Below are 25,346 nucleotides of genomic sequence, written 5' to 3' on the forward strand. Positions count from 1 at the left end.
AAATTTCTATCGACATTCGCTAACTGGAAGCATATCACAATGTGGTGTATAATGGATTTGTTCGGTTGCGGCACCCACATATGCATTTTTCGATATTTATAGAAAGCCTTTTGAGTCGTTCAAAGCCGCTTGCCAGTGCATAGAGCACACGATATACACCAATGTTCCTTTCAAAGCCTAGCCAATTCACATTTTAAAATAGCTTATTTTATCTTTTTAATGTGTTTCTAATATGCATTATGATGCGAAATGTTCACTTGTTCACTGTTTAAGAATCTGTTTAGTCACTCGGCATATACGAAGGTTTTGGTTTCTATGAATATTACATAAAGCTATCAGTAGACTGTTTGCCAAAAGTGCAAATATTTGTCTAAGCTGTCCAACACGTCGAATCAGTTTGAATGAATTAAAAAATCGGATAAGATGAAGAGTATTCTATGGATTTAGGACCTTACAATTTTGCATGCTTTCCTTTCAAAACCTATATGATTAGCTTTCATGCTGTTTGTAGAGAAACCAACATTGTTGTATATGCTCAGTTGTTATATAGATTGTGGTACGTTCTTACACAGAATTGTAAGAAAATTTGAATTCTGCTGATTTGTTCAGTTTCTCAAAATTAAACACTTTTATCGATATAATAGGGGAACTGTCCCGATGTCCATCTCACTGAACATATATTCATAACATCGCGGAACAAAGAAAACAGCACCAATTTTGTCACTTTTTGTCAACAAATCACAAAAATAAGAAACAAATCAAATTGCTTTCCATTGCTTTGTTTTTTATGAGATGAAAATCGGAGCAATGAGATAAAATTCCAGGAGCAGTTTCCCTATTTGGTAGGCAACTGGAACCGTTATTTGAGATAACTCAAGCTTTAGAATAATTTCACCGTTGTTGTCATTCGTCCCACACATTTCTGGCGGTTAACTTTTAGCTGCTTTCCGCACATAGGATTATGTATCTGGGTGATAGCAACGGTGGGGCAGAAACCAATCACTGATCGCGAATTTGTTATCATTGGTAGTGATTCAGTAGTCTCAATTTGATTTAGCATTCATTGAACATTTGTTTTATCTTTACCAGGCATTCATTATGTTCCAGTAACTAAATTATTACCACTTTTAGTACTTCTTTGGCTTGGCTTTGAAACTAACTGGCACATACTTCGTTATATACACTGGTTTATCGATGTACACTGGAACATGCTTTTCAACATGAACCGGATACGGCTTTGGCACTTTAATGTATTCTTTCTTAACAACTGGAACTTTTACTTCCACTGGGTAGGGCACTGCACGATCTATTTTGAACGCAACTTCCTTCTCCACGATGAAAGGGACATGCTTTTCCACGACATATGGAGTTTTCTTCTCAACTTTAACTGGATATGGAACCTGCACTTTCACGGGAACATCCTTTTGGATTTTTATAGGGTACGGAACGGGAACACTTTTGGCAACAACCAATTTAGTCTCCTTCTGCTTATGACCATCATCATTGTTGGAGATTTTCTCATGGCCGCCACCATCAATGCTCTTTTCTGATTCTCCACCAAAGCTTCCGGAACTCAGGCCATGTCCTCCACTTGAGCTCCCTAAACTTTTCCCAAAGCTTCCAGCAAAACTTCCATAATATCTACCGAAACTGCCGACTCCTCTACCGTAGCCGCTATATCCACTACTGAAACCATGGCTTCCACCGATTCCGCCCACATGAGATCCTCCTCCAGATTTCCCCGAAGATTGCTCATATTTGTCCTCAGAGCCGTCTGATTCTTTTGGGCTGGATGAATTTTCTTCGCCGTGGCCTTCATCAACTCCATCAGCATCATGATTATGATCTGCACCGAAACTGGACAGCAATTTATGTTCGTATCCCTCATCGGAAGAATCTTCATCCCACAGGCCACGCTTTCCCTTTTTGGAATATTTGTTAACCACCGCGCATGAAGCAATGGTCAACACCACAGACAAAATAAAGAACGCCTGGAAAAAACCAAATGAAATAAATTTGACGGGTTGACCTAAATTTAACGCGCGCTCAATTTCAGCGATCATTATGCACCCTACCTTCATGTTGCACGTTCCTTGCAAAATCAATCTTCGCTTCAGTGAGTACGGCGACCGTTGCTGAGATGGCTACAGACAAATGCGGTCCTACCAGACGGGTTCAGGTTGTTTTATAACGATCCACATTCGATGCTCTGCCAAAAAGAGATCTGCACGTGCCGTGGCGCCGAGGAAGAAAATCGATCGGGTCTTGCATGTGCCGAGAAGTGAGGAAAAACGTTATGGAAAATTTCACACGGTCATTACTTTCCTTGGAAGCGTGTGCACAATGCACATGCTGAAAATGTTTGCCCAACATAATTGCTGCATTCTGTCAATGGTCTTCTTCATTTTCTAGAATGTATGCAAGCGTAAGGTAATTACCGTGCAGTCGACTCTCAACATACTGTTTGAGATGCAATTCCACAGTTATTAATTGTGGTTTCCATATACATATATAGAAACATGTGGAAGTGTATCTCGAACAGTATGTTGAGAGACGACTGTGGGAAAATTGCATCAGGCTACAACGCGTAACGCCTTTCTGCGCCGTGTGGTAAGATGCTCGTCTATAAAACAAGACCACCCTAGTAACATTTTGGTTTTATGCTGGTTTTATAACACTCTTGAAGAGTAAATTATGGTCTTCAAGAGCGTTATAAAATTTAAAATGTTACTTGGGATGCTGAATGTGGCTTGGTTCGATTCGGTCTAGGAATTTTTCGGGTTGGGAATTTTCTCGACTTCTCTGGGCATTACAGTATCATATTTAGGGTTGTATACTATTTCGCCGAAAAATATCTCGCGGAATTTTTTTTCGCGGTACGACATTCCGCGGAATGTATCAACTCTCCGAAACACATTTCGCGGAATGCACCTTTTTTTCCGAAAGACATTTCGCGGAATGCACCTTTTCACCGAAAATCATTCCGCGGAATGCCATTTGGCGGAATGCAGTTAGAATAATTATCATTCAGATATTTACCGATTTCTGCTTAATTACATGAAATCTGGGCTATTTTTATTTTGGATTTAATGCAAACCCGAACCCGACCCGTTCCCGAGAATTTTTGCATTCGTAAACCCGTACTCGACCCGAACCCGACATAATTTAATTATTTACACCTGCACAAAAGTTTTCCCCGAAAAAATCAAACTACATATTTCCTGATTCTCTTTAAATTGAAAAAATGTAAGTTCAAACAACGAACTAGCCCCACAATGAACAAAACTGAATAAAATAATTTTCAGTATTTTATTTCTTAATCCCGTATCCGACGCGGACCCGATTTTTTGTCTCACAATCCCGTACCCGACCCGAAGCCGATATTGTACAGTAGCCGTTCGATAACTGCAAAATGTTTACTTTTCAGTTAACGAATGCCGTTCGATAACTGCAACGCATTTTAGACGTCAAGCGGTTGTCAATCGACGTCAGATGCAATAAAAGTGCATCTAAATGTGCAGCACAATGCAGCTGTCAATGAGTTTGACATCAGTTTGAAGTTTAGCGGTCCGATAACTGCAAAACTGTTGCAATTATCGAATTGCAGTTAAAAAGCATTGCGGTTAAATGACTTTCAGTTACCGAACGTCTACTGTACTAATTTTTCAAACCCGAACCCATCGGGTGCCTTCTTTAAATAAATGCATCTGCCCGGTATAAGACGAATGCAAGGGTAACGCCTTCTTTGAATGGATGCATCTCCCTGGTATAAGGCGAAAGGAGTTGATAATGCCTTCTCTAAAAGAACGCGTCTGTCTGGTATAAGGCTAAAGGAGGGGTAACGCCTTCTTCAAATGGGGGCAATTGAAACTACTTCTAAATATTCTGGGTGGCGTTCCTTAGCCGTGCGGGAAGATGCATGACTGCCAAGCAAGACTATCCTGAAGGAGGCTGAGTTCAACTTCTGTCCCGGTCTAGGTAATTTATCGAATTTTTTTTTTTTTTGGCTTTTATAAAAGTTTTAACGTGTTAATCTCGTGTTAAACGAATGCATAAAAAATGGTAACTTGGGTTTGAAACCTCGCAGGTAATAATTGTGGGAATGCTAAATAAACGAAGGCTAATATTATTAATATTCCGCGAAATGGTGTATTCCGCGAAAAGGTACATTCCGCCATAATAATGTGACATTACTGATGCAAATTATGCCATTGCATGGCAAGCTTTGACCAAACGCATCGATAATAAAAAGTTAGTGGTGAAAACCTACTTGGATGCGGTTCTTTCTGTAGAATCGATGAAGCGGGAAAGTTACGAGTCCCTTTCGCGACTAGTCGATGACTTTGAACGTAATCTGCAGATGATCGAGAAGATGAATATCGATACAAAGGGGTGGAGTGTCCTTCTTGCACACATGGTGTGCTCTCGTCTCGATACGTAGATACGTACCTCAGTACCAACAGCTGATCGAGTTCTTGCGTTCTCATTGCATCGTTCTCCAATCAATCGCTCCCGGGAAGCCAAATTTTCCCGAACTCCCTCGATCTGAACCCGGTCGAGTGCAGAAATTCAAGACCATCGTCAGTTCATCCTCAAAGCCATGCGTTTCCTGCAACTTATCCGCCCATTCGCCGTTCAAATGTGATGCGTTCCGCAAGCTGCCCGTTTCTGAACGCTACGATTTGGTGAAGAAAAGGTCTCTCTGCATCAACTGCCTATCCGCGGATCACCAAGGTAGAAGCTGTTCGTCGGGTTCCTGTCGTGTTTGTGGTCAAAAGCACCATACCATGCTCCATCATCAAGCTCAAATTCGCAACCCTACCCAACCACAGCCATCCAAACAAACCGCAAGCCAACCCACCACAACCCAAACTCATTCTCAAACTTCAATAGCTCCAGCCATGTCATCAAACGCAAGTAAGACTTCCTCGCCAACACCTCTCGTCAACCAATCCTGCCCCACTTGTGAAGGTCGTCGATTCATTCAAGAATATCATGTGGGCCAGAGCATTACTCGATCCCGCTTCGCAACTGAACATCATGTCCGAAGGTTTCGCTCAACGCCTACAAGTCCAAAGAATCAAGGAGAATCACATCGTTGGCGGGATCGGACAATCGTCGGTCGCTTCCACCTACTCCCTCTTAGTATACGTTCAGTCGCATTGCTGCAGCTTCCGTACTCAACTAAAGTTCCACGTGTTAAAATCTGTCACACGGGAGCTTCCATCGAATAGTATCGATGTGGACGAATGGAGCTGGCCCTCTAACGTAGTCTTAGCAGATCCACAGTTTAACCAACCATCAGCAGTGGGCATGATTATAGGAGTGGACGCCTATTACGATCTTCATCTCGATGGGCTCATCCGACTGGGTCCCGGAAGACTTGTTTTGCAGAATACCCTACTGGGTTGGGTCGTTTCCGGACGAGTTGAAGATGGCCGACCAAACCCAGAAATTATTAGCATAGTAAACGTCTGTAGTACACAAGATCTGGATGAACAACTGTACAGATTTTGGGAGCTGGAATCATGTCAGTCTTCTAGTACAATGTCGGTAGAAGAATCGGCAAGCGAAGCTCACTTCGCTGCCACCACAAGAAGAAATAAAGTTGGCCGGTTCGTGGTGCAGCTCCAAAAGTAGCCATCCGTCCTATCTCTGATGGGAAATTCGTACGAAATAGCCAGGAGCCGCTTTCTCGCACTTGAACGTCGATTACAAGCTCGTCCCCTGCTGAAGGCCGCCTACTCGGCCTTCATCGAGGAATACGAACTTTTGGGTCACAAGAAGAAAGTTACTGACACCACCCAACCTACTGTGCATCGCCCGTATTACCTCCCACATCACTGCATCGAACGCCCAGACAGCGTGACCACCAAGCTTCGCGTAGTTTTCGACGCGTCATGCGTAACAGACACCAACATCTCTCTAAATAACGCGCTGATGGTAGGTCCAGGCGTGCAAGGTGATCTATTCTCCATAATCATTCGTGGGCGTACTCATCAGTACGTCATAATTGCGGACATTGAGAAAATGTACCGCCAGATACATCCATCGGACCAATGTCTTCAGCGCATTCTCTGGAGAAACGACCCGTCGGAGCCGATTTGTACCTTCGAGCTAACGACGGTGACTTATGGAACTTCAGCTGCGCCGTATTTGGTGAGACGGTGCCTGCCGGAGCTCAGGAAGCTAGGTCGTCGTGAATACCCGTTAGCTGCAGAAGCCGTTGGAGAAGACTTCTACATGGATGACCTCATATCCGGTAGCAACTCCATCGAAAATGGAAAGAACCTATGCATTCAGCTCCATCAACTGCTAACTTCTGCTGGGTTTCCACTGCGCAAGTGGTCATCTAACTCTCCAGCCATACTTGGTCACATTCCGGAGTCACTTCGAGATGAACGCACCGTGCTAGGCCTGGATCCGGAAGTTTCCATCAAGACTCTCGGGTTGAAGTGGCAACGAGCGTCCGATCGCTTCGGTTTTCACGTTCCAAAATGGAAAACGACAGGTAGTATCCGATACTTCCAGCTTGTTCGATCCGTTGGGGTTTATTGGACCTCCGCGCCGTCTCTACCACCGGTGAAACATCCGTGCGACTACTAACCTCCAAATCAAAACTTGCGCCTTTGAGGAACAGCAAGAAACAGAATAAGGTTTGTCTAGCGCTACTAGAACTTTGCTCGGCGTTGCTTTTGAGTCATTTGTTTCAAAGAGTCCAGGATGCCTTGAAACTTCAAATAAAGTGCTTTTTTTGGTCTGATTGAATGATACGGGAGCAATTTTGGCCATTTAGAGTACGTAACCTGGCGCGTAAGGTGGTTCAAAATTGCGTAAGATGCTACCGTTGCAAACCGACTGTCCAGGAACAGCTTATGGGAGACCTCCCCATCGAACGGGTGACTCCGTCATACCCGTTTCTAAAAAACCGGCGTTGACCTTTGCGGACCGTTATTCTACCGTCATTTTGGTCGCAAGGCACCTCCTGCGAAATATTACGTCGCAATATTCGTGTGTCTCGTCACAAAGGCGGTACACATCGAATTGGTAGCAGACCTATCAACCCATGCATTCATCGCTGCTATAAGAAGGTTTATTGGGAGACGCTCCAAACCAGCGGTCATAGAGTGCGACCCTCCTGTGGGGAGTGCGGGGCCCTCCTTAGCCGTGCGGTAAGACGCGCGACTACAAAGCAAGACCATGCTGAGGGTGGTTTGGTTCGATTCCCGGTGCCGGTCTAGGCAATTTTCGGATTGGAAATTGTCTCGACTTCCCTGGGCATAAAAGTATCATCGTGCTAGCATCATGATATACGAATGCAAAAATGGTAACCTGGCTTAGAAACCTCGTAGTTAATAACTGTGGAAGTGCTTAATGAACACTAAGCTGCGAGGCGGCTCTGTCCCAGTGTGGGGATGTAATGCCAATAGGAATGAAGGAAGGAAGAAGGAAGGAAGAGTGCGACAATGCGAAGAACTTTCGCGGAGCATCATGTGCGTTAGCGTTAGAATTGAAAAATTTACCTCACAAATAGCTGCGAAGTGAGAAGTGAAAAGTGAAAGGTAAAAAATGATAAGACAAATAAGACAAATAAGACAAATAAGACAAATAAGACAAATAAGACAAATAAGACAAATAAGACAAATAAGACAAATAAGACAAATAAGACAAATAAGACAAATAAGACAAATAAGACAAATAAGACAAATAAGACAAATAAGACAAAACAAAACAAATAAGACAAATAAGACAAATAAGACAAATAAGACAAATAAGACAAATAAGACAAATAAGACAAATAAGACAAATAAGACAAATAAGACAAATAAGACAAATAAGACAAATAAGACAAATAAGACAAATAAGACAAATAAGACAAATAAGATGAATAAAACAAATAAGACAAATAAGACAAATAAGACAAATAAGACAAATAAGACAAATAAGACAAATAAGACAAATAAAACAAATAAGACAAATAAGACAAATAAGATAAATAAAACAAATAAGACAAATGAGACAAATAAGACAAATAAGACAAATAAGACAAATAAGACAAATAAGACAAATAAGACAAATAAGACAAATAAGACAAATAAGACAAATAAGACAAATAAGACAAATAAGACAAATAAGACAAATAAGACAAATAAGACAAATAAGACAAATAAAACAAATAAGACAAATAAGACAAATAAGACAAATAGGAAAAAATAAGACAAATAAGACAAATAAGACAAATAAGACAAATAAGACAAATAAGACAAATAAGACAAATAAGACAAATGAGACAAATAAGACAAATAAGACAAATAAGACAAATAAGACAAATAAGACAAATAAGACAAATAAGACAAATAAGACAAATGAGACAAATGAGACAAATAAGACAAATAAGACAAATAAGACAAATACAGTCAAACCTCCATGAGTCGATGTTCTATGAATCGATATCGACTCATGGAAGCAAATTATGCCATATTAAAAAATATTTTCTGGGCTACTCTGATGGTCCCTTCAAACAGCTTCCCAAGGATTTCCTATTCCACATCTCGATATTTCCATGAGTCGATGGTCCCTTCAATATCGACTCATGGAGGTCTGACTGTAAGACAAATAAGACAAATAAGACAAATAAAACAAATAATTAAAATAAGACAAATAAGTCAAACAAGATAGATAAAGACAAATAAGACAAATAAGACAAATAAGACAAATAAGACAAAATAAGACAAATAAGACAAATAAGACAAATACAAATAAGACAAATGACAAATAAGACAAATAAGACAAATAAGACAAATAAGACAAATAAGACAAATAAGACAAATAAAGACAAATAAGACAAATAAGACAAATAAGACAAATAAGACAAATAAGACAAATAAAGACAAATAAGACAAATAAGACAACTAAGACAAATAAGCCAAATAGAACAAATAAGACAAATAAGACAAATAAGACAAATAAGACAAATGAGACAAATGAGACAAATAAGACAAATAAGACAAATAAGACAAATGAGACAAATAAGACAAATAAGACAAATAAGACAAATAAGACAAATAAGACAAATAAGACAAATAAGACAAATAAGACAAATAAGACAAATAAGACAAATAAGACAAATAAGACAAATAAGACAAATAAGACAAATAAGACAAATAAGATGAATAAAACAAATAAGACAAATAAGACAAATAAGACAAATAAGATGAATAAAACAAATAAGACAAATAAGACAAATAAGACAAATAAGACAAATAAGACAAATAAGACAAATAAGACAAATAAGACAAATAAGACAAATAAGACAAATAAGGCAAATAAGACAAATAAGACACTTTGTGGGACTTGAATCAGGTGTTTGATGCCTATACTTTGTTTGAGGAGTTGAGCTTGAGTAATGATATGAAAGAGATGGCCAACTATTCTGCTTCCACGGAATGTGTAAAACTAAGCCGTGAAAAGGATCTGAAAGAGTATATGAACATAAAATAATCTTCTTCTTTTATATACATAATAATGAATTTCTTTCTGTCTGAACCTTATAGACTCTGAAACTACTGAACCGATCGGCGTGAAAATTTGTATGCAGAGGTTTTTGGGGAAGGGGAAGTTTCTTAATATGGTTCGAGACCCCTTCGAGTTGGAAAGGGGGGCTTCCATACAAATGAACTAGAAATTTCTGCATAACTCGAGAACTTAGCAGAGAATAAATTAATTTTAGGCGAAACGAAGTTCGTCGGGTCTGCTAGTATTACATAAATGAAATGACAACAATAAATAAAATAGAAAAAAATGAATATGTAACATATTATTTTAACGTGCTTCACGTAAATTGAAAGCATATCTAACTTGTTGTTTTGAAAGCGTCACTAATTGATTCAAATGAAAATTTGTTTTGAGAGAAAAATGTCATTTCAAAAGCTCAGCTGAGGTGAAAGTTTTTATCGAAGTGAAATGTTTGCAGTGATAAATTTTACAGTCTTTTTCTTTCTACTGAAAATCACTAACTGACTTTCTTAATTTTTCCTTATTTTTTGTGTAGTTAATGTTCCATAAAATTTAATGTGATTCTTTGAAGAAATTTACGGTGATACCTAATCTGAAAATTACTAAAATGCAAATTCAAAACAATTGTACTTTAAAATCAATGTAGAATGCGGTGCTGCAATATTTGACATTTGAATGGCAAAAGTGCCGATCCCGAGGAACGCTCCTCGATCTGCTGGTAAAAAATCCATTTCATACAGCTGCAACCAAAAAACGGATGATCTATTAGACAAGCAACGTCCAATACCTATTCAGGCTATGTCAATGTAGCTCCTGCTGAGTATCGTGAAGAATCTACTGAAACTTGCAAAAAGTTGTCCCACCTCAATCCACTTTTCTCTTTTCGTTTTCAGGACAGCTCCATAAGTGTGAAGTGATCTCGACGTGCACTGAAAAACTCGAGACTGCATCCAATTGGTTTGGAGACTGGGCCTTTCCCTCAAGAAGCAATTAACGACATTCGTTCGCAACCAAACATGTAGGGTAATTAGATTATTGGCCCCAGCTGATGGAAACAATATGCGGCAATCGATTAATTCGATCATTCTCTATTGCACCTCAAATTGAGTGGAAGGTGCCCAAATTTCTTAATAACTTAATGAGGCATTGGTCTTCCGCTCATGAAAACGAATACCTTTTCGATTGATCGATTTTTACAAAGCTAGGACATAGGGAGATAAACAGCTAAAGATTTTTTACCATTCCTTCTATCAAGAATTTTAATTTCAACGGGTAAGCTTTAGATTTCAAGTTTTACTGTTGTTGTATTGGTTTATTAAACACCGACTGTTTTAATGACGAAAATATAAACATGAAGAAAATCAGTAATAAATTAAATTCCCATCTGTCGTAGCCAAGCAAAAGCCGTCTTCCGATTTGCCTTTTACCAACGAAAACAAGCGCTGAACACCGAAGGATAATTCGCATGTTCACACTTAAATACATAACACTGAATGATCGTTTATTTTCACCGTTCGAATTTCTGTCAACCTACTGAGATTGAATTTCAAATTTCTTCTCATTAGCTTCTTAGTATGCTGGCATTTCAAATGTCAACTACGATTGAATTTCAAATACGTTATCATTTTTTCTATTAATGTCATTTTTAAATATTTTAGTTTATTTCATTATTTTTAACATGAAATAAGAAATACGTTCCACTTTATCCATCAATGTAACCAACAAATGCAAATGCATTTTACAGACTCACTTTATTCCCCACAACATCAACTTTGGATAAATGCAGCTGCAGAGCTCTCCCAGAATCAGAATTAAAAACAAACTATGTTTATCAATATAACAACATTGCTTTCCTAAGCAACATTGTGTTCTTTATTTTGTCTAGTGTAAATGTCTGGATTTTTTTTAAAGGGCCTAAGATGTTGCACTGATTTTAAAAGCATTGTAGTCCAAAAATGTGGTAAGACATATGCGGATACAGGATATCAGCGCAACAGGTTTATTTCATTCACACTATTTGTGTTGTATACTGGTCTTACTAAATTCTTTTTGAACAGAACGAGCACATATACTAATTAGGAAGGCTAAGGTCTGTACAATGGACCATATGAAAAACTGGTAGCTCGTATAAAAACGGATGAAACGTTTTTTTTTATTCCTAAATGCAGAATGGAACAGATGATAGATGACGATTGACGGACAAGTCAAAGCTTTGACTAATTACTTTTTAGAATTATTTGTTATATATCTGAATCATTGGTTTAGTTGTTGTGGATCAGCTACCATTGATTGCACTTTGGAACTCTTTTCCCCATACAATTCGCTTTACTGCAAATGCTTTTCCTTAGCCTACGTTCTCAGTGATTGAGAAATTGAGATTGCATAACTTATTAATGTACCCAATATTGATCAACGCATTTCAACTTTTCTTTGGCTTGACTTGGAAAGTAACTGGCACATATTTCGTGATGTACACTGGTTTATCGATGTACACGGGAACATGCTTCTCAACATGAACTGGATACGGTTTTGGCACCTTGATGTATTCTTTCTGGACCACTGGAACTTTAACATGCACTGGATAAGGCACTGGGCGGTCAACTTTGTATGTAACCTCTTTTTCAACAATGAAAGGGACCTGTTTCTCCACTATATATGGAACTTTCTTTTCCACTTTGACTGGATATGGAACTTGCACCTTCACGGGAACATCTTTTTGAATTTTTATTGGGAATGGGACGGGTACGGTTTGCGTGATGATCAGTTCTTTTTGTTTGTGGCCACCAGCATTGGAGGAATCGTGACCATATCCTCCACTAAGTTTGCTGGAGCTTGATTCATGTCCACCACCAGAATTGTCAGAACTCTCTTCATGACCTCCTCCTGAGTGTCCTGTATTCTGTTCAGTTTTTCCGTCAAAGCCACCCGAAGATTGTTCTTTTCCAAAGCTACTGAAATCATGTCCATGGTCAGCTCCAAAGCTGCTAAATCCTTTTCCGTGTTCTTCATCGAAGCTACCAGAGCTCTCTTGGTGACTCCCGCCACCTAAGCTGTCAGAACTATGATCAAATCCTCCACTTGAGCTTCCAAAACTATGTCCATGTCCTCCTTCAAAGCCACCATATCCTCCAGCACTATGTGCATGTTCGTCAGAGCCTTTTCCAAACCCTCCACCGAAGCCTTCCAGTCCATGTCCGCTATTGAAGCCACCAAATGTTTTCCCGTATCCTCCATCATGACCACTAAATCCATGGTATCCACCAAAACTGCCAAAATGTTTAGAATCCTCTCCACCGCCAAAGCCATGACTTCCACCTGAATCGCCAAAACTGTGTCCATGTCCTTCACTGATAGCCCCATGTCCGTATCCCCCACCAAAATTGAATGACTCCTCTGCTCCTCCATGGCCCTTTTCAAATCCTTCATCACCTGATTGGTGTTCTCCACCGAAACTGGATAGTAACGCATGGTCATATCCCTTATCGGTGTCGCCAGAATAATGCTCATATTCTCCACCGGCACTGGCTGATCCTTCATCCCAGAGACCTCGCTTCTCCTTCTTGGAGGTTCCGTTAACAGCCGCACATGAAGCCGTGGCTAACGCCAAAAACAATACAAAGAACGTCTGAAAAGAACATTAATAAAGTTAACCCAAATTGCATAAATGCTGATCACCATTCACCTTACCTTCATTTTGGACGCTCCTTGCCTAACCAAATAACGCTCCAGTGAGTACGACGACGGTACTGAGACGACAACAGACGAATGCTGCCCTAGGTGACAGGTTCCAGTAGTTTTATAATGATGCACATTGGACGCTTTGCCAAAAACAATCGAAAAGTGCCACCACCGGATAAAATGGGCCAGGTTTTGCAAGTTCTCCCCGCTGCACAGTGGGTTAAATCCAAATAAAATTTCATACATTTTCATGATCTATGGGTCAATTCAAAATTACCAAGTAATGAATTGTATTATGTTTCTTTGTTTAAAATTTTATTATTATTTAAAAAAAAACGGCTGAGAGATGAGCCAGCCGAGCACTGTAAATCACTATAATAAAGACAATAATAATAATTTAAAACAAAAAAAAAAACAAATTAACTTTGAATTGAGATGAGGAAAATTGTAGTTCTTCAGTGGAATATCCTCACCAGTCGTAAGACAAACTTAGAATATAGGTAAACAATGCGTATCTATATCTTAAACAATAATTCATTCATATTAACAAGGCTTAGAACGAACTTTTTTACGAACATAAGATAACGTAATTTCGAACTGCCGGTTCAAATTACAAACCGCCTAATTACCGGGGGTTTAAGGGAGTTGGATTTCGTTCTCTACATAATAGCTCAAAAATTTAGATAAACCACATTATGAATATATGAAGACTCAAAATTATTGACGACAAAACATAATTCAAAATGTTCGCGTGCATGTGAAAATTTGTTCAACGTTTTGCCCGCCGTCTGCTTGCAGGCCTGACGTTGTGCGCTGGGCAGCAAAGCAGAGTGGGCAAACTGTCTGGTTCAATGCACTTTCGTTTTCACGCGGTTGTTTTGGTTTCTTTCAGTTTCAACATTTCCACCGTAGGCTGTTTCCGAGCACGCGGCCCGGCCGGCAAAGCCCGGCTCCCTCGTCGTCGGTTGGATGAAAGCAAGCCAAACGGCTACGCACCTCAGGTGAAGGTCGTTTGACTGTCAGTTACGCTGCGATCGTAACTGGGTTGAACGCCGGGAAAGAGGGAAAACCGTAACTAATTTTGCTTGATCACTGATCGATGCAATAAAAAAAGATGTTTGACGTTTCACGCTGATCGCCGATTTACAATTTTCTTTGACTTGTGTAACGAAGTAATGAGTCATAGATTTGGATCATTTTACTCTACATTTACCAACATTTAGGTGAGGGTTACAATGTCTGCCCAAGTTCCAATTATGTCCACGTTTTTGTTATTAATCATGTGCAACGCATGTCACATTCGCTATGTCAACGAACAAAAAAACAGAATGTTGGTTACACGCTAGAGATTTTCAATAATTGGGCTCTCTTGGCATAGCACGAATATAATGTTGATAAATGTAACACAAACATTTCTTTATATGCATCTATGCGTACATCAGGATATCATCAGACACTAGATTTAGGAGCATCCTGTAAGGTTTGTGACTTCTAGGAATCGCTAGACGTAAACTATACGTAAAAATTGATTTCTCAGGAAAGCTTCTTCTATTGTAAAACAAATTCAATATTCCGATAAAAAGTGTTAGCGTGTGTCTTGTTTGGAGACGGGGACTCTCCCGCATCAAGCAGATTACGAAACTTGATCGCAACCCAGCATGCAGGGTAATTAAATTATTGCTTTCAGCTGGTGAAAAAATCCCATGGAAATCTGAAAGAGCTGTCCGTTGTATCTGAAATTGATTGTTGTCGCGCAAGTTTGGTAACAGTTGATTTTGACGAGTATTGGTTCTGTAAGAGAAACAAATTGAACACCAAACATGACCTGATTACCTGTCTGGATAGTCGCGGGCAACATTCCCGAACTGCTTTGGTCGAAATCATCTAGTCCAGCGGTTCTCAACCTGGGGTACATGTACCCCAGGGGGTACCTTCACTGGCTCTAGGAAGTACCTCAAATAAAAATTAGTAATGGCGGACGAATTACAATTCCAATCGAAATGTATATATAAAGTTTTGATAATTGTGTCCTTTTTTTATTTCAAAACTTTGTTTTGGACATAATATGTATGACGTTAAGAAAATTATTTTGAGCTTTTTAGTGGAATGGCTTCACTTGTCATAAGACGAGATTGTACTATCCCATTTAATTCCACCACTTAATTGTACCTTGACAGATACGTATTTCGACCTCAACAGTAAGGTCGTCTATGACGATTAATGGATCCAATAGAATTCTGCCCTCCACAACCAGCACAGCCTTTTCCAAGCTGCTCGAAGGCCTTCTTACAAGAGTTTCGAAGGACTTCTTTTAAGATGTTCAGAAGCCTTTTTTCAAAAGGTTGGTCAAAGGTCAAAACGCCTGGAACCCTCCTTTCAAGAGGCCCGGAAGCCTCCTTTCAAGAGGCCCGGAAGCCTCCTTTCAAGAGGCCCGGAAGCCTCCTTTCAAGAGGCCCGGAAGCCTCCTTTCAAGAGGCCCGGAAGCCTCCTTTCAAGAGGCCCGGAAGCCTCCTTTCAAGAGGCCCGGCCTTTCAAGAGGCCTTTCAAGAGGCCCGGAAGCCTCCTTTCAAGAGGCCCGGAAGCCTCCTTTCAAGAGGCCCGGAAGCCTCCTTCCAAGAGGCTTGGAAGCCTCCTTCCAAGAGGCTTGGAAGCCTCCTTCCAAGAGGCTTGGAAGCCTCCTTCCAAGAGGCTTGGAAGCCTCCTTCCAAGAGGCTTGGAAGCCTCCTTCCAAGAGGCTTGGAAGCCTCCTTCCAAGAGGCCTGGAAGCCTCCTTCCAAGAGGCCTGGAAGCCTCCTTCCAAGAGGCCTGGAAGCCTCCTTCCAAGAGGCCTGGAAGCCTCCTTCCAAGAGGCTTCCAAGAGGCCTGGAAGCCTCCTTCCAAGAGGCCTGGAAGCCTCCTTCCAAGAGGCCTGGAAGCCTCCTTCCAAGAGGCCTGGAAGCCTCCTTCCAAGAGGCCTGGAAGCCTCCTTCCAAGAGGCCTGGAAGCCTCCTTCCAAGAGGCCTGGAAGCCTCCTTCCAAGAGGCCTGGAAGCCTCCTTCCAAGAGGCCTGGAAGCCTCCTTCCAAGAGGCCTGGAAGCCTCCTTCCAAGAGGCCTGGAAGCCTCCTTCCAAGAGGCCTGGAAGCCTCCTTCCAAGAGGCCTGGAAGCCTCCTTCCAAGAGGCCTGGAAGCCTCCTTCCAAGAGGCCTGGAAGCCTCCTTCCAAGAGGCCTGGAAGCCTCCTTCCAAGAGGCCTGGAAGCCTCCTTCCAAGAGGCCTGGAAGCCTCCTTCCAAGAGGCCTGGAAGCCCCTTCCAAGAGGCCTGGAAGCCCCCTTCCAAGAGGCCTGGAAGCCCCCTTCCAAGAGGCCTGGAAGCCCCCTTCCAAGAGGCCTGGAAGCCTCCTTCCAAGAGGCCTGGAAGCCTCCTTCCAAGAGGCCTGGAAGCCTCCTTCCAAGAGGCCTGGAAGCCTCCTTCCAAGAGGCCTGGAAGCCTCCTTCCAAGAGGCCTGGAAGCCTCCTTCCAAGAGGCCTGGAAGCCTCCTTCCAAGAGGCCTGGAAGCCTCCTTCCAAGAGGCCTGGAAGCCTCCTTCCAAGAGGCCTGGAAGCCTCCTTCAACGAGGCCTGGAAGCCTCCTTCCAAGAGGCCTGGAAGCCTCCTTCCAAGAGGCCTGGAAGCCTCCTTCCAAGAGGCCTGGAAGCCTCCTTCCAAGAGCCCTGGAAGCCTCCTTCCAAGAGGCCTGGAAGCCTCCTTCCAAGAGGCCTGGAAGCCTCCTTCCAAGAGGCCTGGAAGCCTCCTTCCAAGAGGCCTGGAAGCCTCCTTCCAAGAGGCCTGGAAGCCTCCTTCCAAGAGGCCTGGAAGCCTCCTTCCAAGAGGCCTGGAAGCCTCCTTCCAAGAGGCCTGGAAGCCTCCTTCCAAGAGGCCTGGAAGCCTCCTTCCAAGAGGCCTGGAAGCCTCCTTCCAAGAGGCCTGGAAGCCTCCTTCCAAGAGGCCTGGAAGCCTCCTTCCAAGAGGCCTGGAAGCCTCCTTCCAAGAGGCCTGGAAGCCTCCTTCCAAGAGGCCTGGAAGCCTCCTTCCAAGAGGCCTGGAAGCCTCCTTCCAAGAGGCCTGGAAGCCTCTTTCCAAGAGGCCTGGAAGCCTCCTTCCAAGAGGCCTGGAAGCCTCCTTCCAAGAGGCCTGGAAGCCTCCTTCCAAGAGGCCTGGAAGCCCCCTTCCAAAAGGCCTGGAAGCCCCCTTCCAAGAGGCCTGGAAGCCCCCTTCCAAGAGGCCTGGAAGCCCCCTTCCAAGAGGCCTGGAAGCCCCCTTCCAAGAGGCCTGGAAGCCTCCTTCCAAGAGGCCTGGAAGCCTCCTTCCAAGAGGCCTGGAAGCCTCCTTCCAAGAGGCCTGGAAGCCTCCTTCCAAGAGGCCTGGAAGCCTCCTTCCAAGAGGCCTGGAAGCCTCCTTCCAAGAGGCCTGGAAGCCTCCTTCCAAGAGGCCTGGAAGCCTCCTTCCAAGAGGCCTGGAAGCCTCTTTCTAAGAGGCCTGGAAGCCTCCTTCCCAGAGGCCTGGAAGCCTCCTTCCAAGAGGCCTGGAAGCCTCCTTCCAAGAGGCCTGGAAGCCTCCTTCCAAGAGGCCTGGAAGCCTCCTTCCAAGAGGCCTGGAAGCCTCCTTCCAAGAGGCCTGGAAGCCTCCTTCCAAGAGGCCTGGAAGCCTCCTTCCAAGAGGCCTGGAAGCCTCCTTCCAAGAAGTTCGGAAGCCTTCTTTCAAGAGGCTCGGCCTGGAAGCCTCCTGTCAAGAGGCCTGGAAGCCTCCTGTCAAGAGGCCTGGAAGCCTCCTGTCAAGAGGCCTGGAAGCCTCCTGTCAAGAGGCCTGGAAGCCTCCTGTCAAGAGGCCTGGAAGCCTCCTGTCAAGAGGCCTGGAAGCCTCCTGTCAAGAGGCCTGGAAGCCTCCTGTCAAGAGGCCTGGAGGCCGCCTGTCAAGAGGCCTGGAAGCCTCCTGTCAAGAGGCCTGGAAGCCTCCTGTCAAGAGGCCTGGAAGCCTCCTGTCAAGAGGCCTGGAAGCCTCCTGTCAAGAGGCCTGGAAGCCTCCTGTCAAGAGGCCTGGAAGCCTCCTGTCAAGAGGCCTGGAATCCTCCATTCAGCGGCCCCCGAAATCTCCTGTCAAGACCCCCGGAAGCCTCCTCCCAAGAGGCCTGGAAGCCTCCTGTCAAGAGGCCTGGAAGCCTCCTGTCAAGAGGCCTGGAAGCCTCCTGTCAAGAGGCCTGGAAGCCTCCTTTCAAGAGGCCTGGAAGCCTCCTTCCAAGAGGCCTGGAAGCCTCCTTTCAAGAGGCCTGGAAGCCTCCTTTCAAGAGGCCTGGAAGCCTCCTTTCAAGAGGCCTGGAAGCCTCCTTCCAAGAGGCCTGGAAGCCTCCTTCCAAGAGGCCTGGAAGCCTCCTTCCAAGAGGCCTGGAAGCCTCCTTCCAAGAGGCCTGGAAGCCTCCTTCCAAGAGGCCTGGAAGCCTCCTTCCAAGAGGCCTGGAAGCCTCCTTCCAAGAGGCCTGGAAGCCCCCTTCCAAGAGGCCTGGAAGCCCCCTTCCAAGAGGCCTGGAAGCCCCCTTCCAAGAGGCCTGGAAGCCCCCTTCCAAGAGGCCTGGAAGCCCCCTTCCAAGAGGCCTGGAAGCCCCCTTCCAAGAGGCCTGGAAGCCTCCTTCCAAGAGGCCTGGAAGCCTCCTTCCAAGAGGCCTGGAAGCCTCCTTCCAAGAGGCCTGGAAGCCTCCTTCCAAGAGGCCTGGAAGCCTCCTTCCAAGAGGCCTGGAAGCCTCTTTCTTAGAGGCCTGGAAGCCTCCTTCCTAGAGGCCTGGAAGCCTCCTTCCTAGAGGCCTGGAAGCCTCCTTCCAAGAGGCCTGGAAGCCTCCTTCCAAGAGGCCTGGAAGCCTCCTTCCAAGAGGCCTGGAAGCCTCCTTCCAAGAGGCCTGGAAGCCTCCTTCCAAGAGGCCTGGAAGCCCCCTTCCAAGAGGCCTGGAAGCCTCCTTCCAAGAGGCCTGGAAGCCTCCTTCCAAGAAGTTCGGAAGGCTCCTTTTAAGAGGGTCGGAAGCCTTCTTTCAAGAGGCTCGGCCTGGAAGCCTCCTGTCAAGAGGCCTGGAAGCCTCCTGTCAAGAGGCCTGGAAGCCTCCTGTCAAGAGGCCTGGAAGCCTCCTGTCAAGAGGCCTGGAAGCCTCCTGTCAAGAGGCCTGGAAGCCTCCTGTCAAGAGGCCTGGAAGCCTCCTGTCAAGAGGCCTGGAAGCCTCCTGTCAAGAGGCCTGGAAGCCTCCTGTCAAGAGGCCTGGAAGCCTCCTGTCAAGAGGCCTGGAAGCCTCCTTTCAAGAGGCCTGGAAGCCTCCTTTCAAGAGGCCTGGAAGCCTCCTTTCAAGAGGCCTGGAAGCCTCCTTTCAAGAGGCCTGGAAGCCTCCTTTCAAGAGGCCTGGAAGCCTCCTTTCAAGAGGCCTGGAAGCCTCCTTTCAAGAGGCCTGGAAGCCTCCTTTCAAGAGGCCTGGAAGCCTCCTTTCAAGAGGCCTGGAAGCCTCCTTTCCAAGAGGCCTGGAAGCCTCCTTTCAAGAGGCCTGGAAGCCTCCTTTCAAGAGGCCTGGAAGCCTCCTTTCAAGAGGCCTGGAAGCCTCCTTTCAAGAGGCCTGGAAGCCTCCTTTCAAGAGGCCTGGAAGCCTCCTTTCAAGAGGCCTGGAAGCCTCCTTTCAAGAGGCCTGGAAGCCTCCTTTCAAGAGGCCTGGAAGCCTCCTTTCAAGAGGCCTGGAAGCCTCCTTTCAAGAGGCCTGGAAGCCTCCTTTCAAGAGGCCTGGAAGCCTCCTTTCAAGAGGCCTGGAAGCCTCCTTTCAAGAGGCCCTGGAAGCCTCCTTTCAAGAGGGCCTGGAAGCCTCCTTTCAAGAGGCCTGGAAGCCTCCTTTCAAGAGGCCTGGAAGCCTCCTTTCAAGAGGCCTGGAAGCCTCCTTTCAAGAGGCCCTGGAAGCCTCCTTTCAAGAGGCCTGGAAGCCTCCTTTCAAGAGGCCTGGAAGCCTCCTTTCAAGAGGCCTGGAAGCCTCCTTTCAAGAGGCCTGGAAGCCTCCTTTCAAGAGGCCTGGAAGCCTCCTTTCAAGAGGCCTGAAAGCCTCCTTTCAAGAGGCCTGAACGCCTCCTTTCAAGAGGCCAGGCCGCCCCCTTTCAAGCGGCCCGGAAGCCGCCTCCTTTCAAGAGGCCCTGGAAGCCTCCTTTCAAGAGGCCTGGAAGCCTCCTTTCAAGAGGCCTGGAAGCCTCCTTTCAAGAGGCCTGAAAGCCTCCTTTCAAGAGGCCTGGAAGCCTCTTTTCAAGAGGTGTGGAAGCCTCCTTTCAAGAGGCCTGGAAGCCTCCTTTCAAGGGACCTGGAAGCCTTCTTTCAAGAGGCCTGGAAGCCTCTTTTCAAGAGGCTCGGAAGCCTCCTTCCAAGAAGTTCGGAAGGCCCCTTTTAAGAGGGTCGGAAGCCTTCTTTCAAGAGGCTCGGACGGCTCCTTTCATGAGATTAGGAAGGTAAACGGCTCAGAAAGGTATTTACAAAAGGCTTGGAAGCTTTCTTTCAAGAGGCTTGGAAGTCTTCTTCCAGGTGGTTCGGAAGCCTTATTTTAGGTGGTTCAGAAGCCTTCTTTTAAGAGGCCCAGAAGTCTCCTATCAAGAGATCCGGAAGCATCGTTTTAAGAGGCCTGGAAGCCTGCTTTTAAAAGGTTCGGAAGGTTTCTTTCAAGAATGTTCGGAAGCCTTACCTTAAAAAAGCTCGGAAGGCACCTTTCAAGCGGCTTGAAATGTTCCTTTCAAAAAGCTTGGAAAGCTTGGTTCAAGTGGAGCAGAAGCCTCCCTTCAAGAAACTCGAAATTCTACCTTCAAGAGGCTTGGAAGCGTATTTTCAATAAGCTCTATAAGCTCAAATAGCTTCCATGAGTCGATATCGAGTGGAGGTTTGGCTGTAATGATATTTGAGAAGTGAGCCGTATGAAAAAAAAGTGTGAAATAAAAGTAAGAAATGAGAAGTGAGACTTCTCGCTCATCATTTCTCACTTTGAAAAGTAAGGAGTGAGAAACAGGAAGTGAGATATGATAGGTAAGAAATGAAAATTGAGAAATAGGTGACAAGTGAGATGTGAGAATCCTCAACACTCGCAGTGAGAAGTGAGGTATGAGAAACAAGAAGTGAAAAATGAGAAGTGCTGCGAAAGAAGTGAGATATTGGAAGTGAGACGTCCCACTTATCTCGTTTCGCTCACCATTTTCTTCTTCTCACTGTGAGAAGTGAGAAATAAGGAGTGACAAGTCAGACCGCATCGTGCTTTCGTGCTGTGCGGTTCTTTCTCTCTTTGCGGAAGGAAGTTCTCAATACTACCCGAAGCTATTTTAATTTCAACGGTGCTTCTTAGCGCTATTTGTACCCACTGATCCCGTTACGATCTTTGCAAGGACCCGTGCCTTCGTTTTACGTTGGACCCGTTTGCGGAAGTAAAATTCCGACAAGCGGTGGTAATCCTGCAGGGACACCGTTCTGGGAAAAAACCTCTTAGAAGGTCACGTCTCCACGCTCAGCCATGAGCATTAATAAAAACAAGAGGAAGGGGGAGTCTCTAAATTCTCCACTTCCTTCAAAGAAACAAGGTTTCAAGACCGTCCTGCCAAAGCGCGGAAAAAATAGAAGGAAGCTGGAGAATTCAGATATTCCTTCTAACTCTAATATCGGAAATAATTCTTCTCCAATCGAACTGAGCAATCAGTTCGATTTGATTAATGATGAAATTGAGCAAATCGAATATACCTCTAGCCCAGGTGATTCGATTCATGCGAAAAAGCAAAGGATTCCGCCAATTGTGGTATCTGTTGCCGAGTTTACTGGCTTCCGGAATGAGATTTTGAGTAACCTTCAGGGGATCAAGGTTTCATTTCAGATTGCTAGGAAGGGTGACCGCCGCGTTTTGCCGGGATCCTTTGATCGCAAACGTCTTCTTCAGTATTTAACTGAGAAGCGCCATAAATTCTTCACATACGACGACAAAACTGAGCGATTGTTCAAAGTCGTCTTGAAAGGTCTCCCCAGTGATGACAAATCACTGGATGAGATTAAAATTGAAATTTCTCAATTACTTGGATTTTCACCAGTCCAAGTAATTAAGATGAAAAAGAAATCCCACTCTGGTACTTCCCAGAGGGGCATTTCTCAAGAATTTTATTTAGTTCATTTTAACAAAAGTGAACTAAATAATATGAAAAGTTGGAAAAGGCCTGTATTATGTCCCATGTCCGTGTTACATGGGAACATTTCCGCAGGCCTGGGGAAATTTCAAAACCCCACCCAGTGCCGTAAGTGCCAAAAGTGGGGTCATGGAACCAAACATTGTCACATGGATGCTAAATGCATGATTTGTGGTGGAACCTCTCACGCCAAGGACGCATGTCCTGTGAGAGAAGATTCCAATAAATTTAAATGTGCAAATTGTGGGGCAATCATAAATCCAATTTCTGGGAATGCCCTTCACGCAAAAAAGTTTTGAATTCCCGTGCAAAATTGATGACGGGAAATTCCAATCGGATCCCAGATTCGACGGGTAGAAATTTTTCAAACGCTCAAATTTCGAAACCGGTTACCGGTCGAGCAATTCATACCCACCACAATTCACAAACAAATTTTGCCGCTCGTCAGCAAGCACTTCAGTAAATTCCAATTTTTCCAATGTACCTACGTATGCAAACATCGCTGCTGGTAGACAAAATTTCTCTTCTCAAAATGAGGTTTATACCCATGTCCCAACGGAAAATAATGGTCATGTTGCCGATTCAGGTAGCATGACTGCTTCCGATTTTGATTTTTTAACTGAACAATTGCATCACATGATTGATGCAATGTTCAAAGCAAATACCATACCAGAAGCTGTTCAGGTTGGTATTAAGTACACACAAAAAATTGTTATAGGACTCCGTTTTAATGGATCTAAATAATTGTGTGAAAGTTCTAAATTGGAATGCCCGCTCTCTAAAGGGTAAGGAAGATGAATTATTCAACTTCCTTTCAGTTCATAATGTGCATATTGCCATTATAACTGAAACGTATTTAAAACCAGGACTCTCCATTAAAAGAGATCCAAATTATTTTATCTACAGAAATGATCGTCTTGACAGCGCCTGTGGTGGGGTCGCCATCGTCATTAATAGACGTATCAAACATAAATTATTTTCTTCGTTTGAAACCAAAGTTTTGAAACCTTGGGAGTTTCTGTTGAAACAAATTTTGGTCAATTTTCCTTCATTGCAGCCTACTTGCCTTTTCAATGCAATGGGCAGCAAAAGAATTTGTTGAAAGCTGATCTTCAAATTCTGACTCGCAACAAATCAAAATTCTTCGTAATTGGTGACTTCAATGCCAAACACCGTTCATGGAATAATGCTCAAAGCAATTCCAACGGCAAAATTTTATTTGAAGATTGTTCTGCGGGATATTATACTATTCAATATCCCAATGGCCCTACTTGTTTTTCTTCCAGTCGAAATCCTTCTACAATTGATTTAGTTTTAACGGATTCAAGTCAGCTGTGTGGCCAATTGGTAACTCATGCTGACTTTGACTCCGATCACCTTCCTGTGACATTTGAAATCTCACAAGAAGCCATTTACAATCCAATCAGCTCTACTTTTAATTATCATAGAGCTAATTGGGATTTATATAAAACATATATCGATAGGAATTTTGATGTTAATATTCCTTTGGATACCAAAAGTGATATTGACAATGCGCTCGTATCTTTGACAAATTTAATTGTCGAAGCCAGAGGCATTACAATTCCGAAATGCGAAGTTAAATTCAACTCCATTATTATTGACGACGATCTTCAGCTACTGATCCGTCTTAAAATGTGAGGCGAAGGCAATACCAAAGAACTCGCGATCCCGCGTTGAAAGTCATTGGCGAGATTTGCAAAATGAAATTAAAAAACGTTTCGCTATTCTGAGAAATACCAACTTTGAGAATAATGTCTCGAAGTTGGATCCCAGTTCGAAACCCTTTTGGAAATTAACGAAAATTCTTAAAAAACCTCAAAAGCCAATTCCAGCGCTTAAAGAGGAAATAAAATTTTATTAACAAATGGCGAAAAGGCTCAAAAACTTGCTCAGCAGTTCGAGAGTGCCCATAATTTTAGTCTAGGTCTCACTAGTCCAATTGAGGATCAGGTTACACGAAGCTTCGAAGACATTTTCAATCAAGTGAATGTTTTTGACTCTTCGTTGGGAACTAATTTGGATGAAGTAAGATCTATTAGGTACTAGAAAATTTAAAAATATGATTTTTCTACATATTTATCAAAAAACGTCCTGAGAGCTCTTTATCCTTTTTGGTTAATTTATTTAACAAATGTTTTCAATTGGCATACTTCCCAGATAAATGGAAAAACGCCAAAGTTGTTCCAATTTTGAAGCCGGACAAAAATCCAGCTGTGGCTTCTAGTTATCGCCCAATCAGTTTGCTTTCTTCAATAAGCAAACTGTTTGAAAAGATTATTTTAAATAGAATGATGGTTCATATCAATGACAATTCTATTTTTGCTGATGAGCAATTTGGTTTTCGCCATGGGCATTCAACCACTCATCAGTTATTAAGAGTTACGAACTTAATTCGGCTCAACAAATCTGAAGGATATTCGACTGGAGTTGCTCTTCTTGATATAGAGAAAGCATTTGACAGTGTTTGGCATGAAGGTTTGATTGTAAAATTGATGAATTTTAATTTTCCTCTGTACATTATTAAACTGATCCAAAATTATTTATCAGATCGCTCACTGCAGGTAAACTATCAGAATTCTAAATCTGATAGATTACCTGTAAGAGCTAGTGTTCCCCAAGGCAGCATACTGGGGCCCATTTTGTATAACATTTTTACTTCTGACTTACCTGATTTACCACCAGGGTGTCAAAAATCTTTGTTCGCAGATGACACAGGTCTCTCAGCCAAAGGGCGTAGCCTTCGTGTCATTTGTAGTAGATTGCAAAAAAGTTTGGATATTTTCTCCACTTACTTGCAAGAATGGAAAATTTCCCCGAATGCTTCCAAAACTCAGCTTATAATTTTCCCACATAAGCCGAGAGCTTCTTATTTGAAACCTTCTAGCAGACATATTGTCACTATGAATGGGGTTCCAATTAATTGGTCTAGCGATGCTAAATATTTAGGACTTCTGCTAGATCAAAAAT

General features: G+C 43.4%; 1 protein-coding gene across 1 annotated transcript; it reads right to left on the reverse strand.

Moving 5' to 3' along the window:
* Nucleotides 1-539: 539 nt before the first annotated feature.
* LOC134216793 (uncharacterized) lies at nt 540-13,360 on the reverse strand. The gene is made up of 4 exons (XM_062695594.1): nt 13,204-13,360; nt 11,941-13,141; nt 2,071-2,162; nt 540-1,991 (listed from the first exon to the last, which is right to left on the reverse strand). Exons 1-4 carry the CDS (start codon nt 13,207-13,209, stop codon nt 1,128-1,130), a joined length of 2,163 nt encoding a protein of 720 aa, XP_062551578.1. The 5' UTR covers nt 13,210-13,360; the 3' UTR covers nt 540-1,127.
* Nucleotides 13,361-25,346: the final 11,986 nt, after the last annotated feature.

Source organism: Armigeres subalbatus, chromosome 2 (genome assembly GCF_024139115.2).
Source record: "Armigeres subalbatus isolate Guangzhou_Male chromosome 2, GZ_Asu_2, whole genome shotgun sequence".
NCBI classification, from domain to species: domain Eukaryota; kingdom Metazoa; phylum Arthropoda; class Insecta; order Diptera; family Culicidae; genus Armigeres; species Armigeres subalbatus.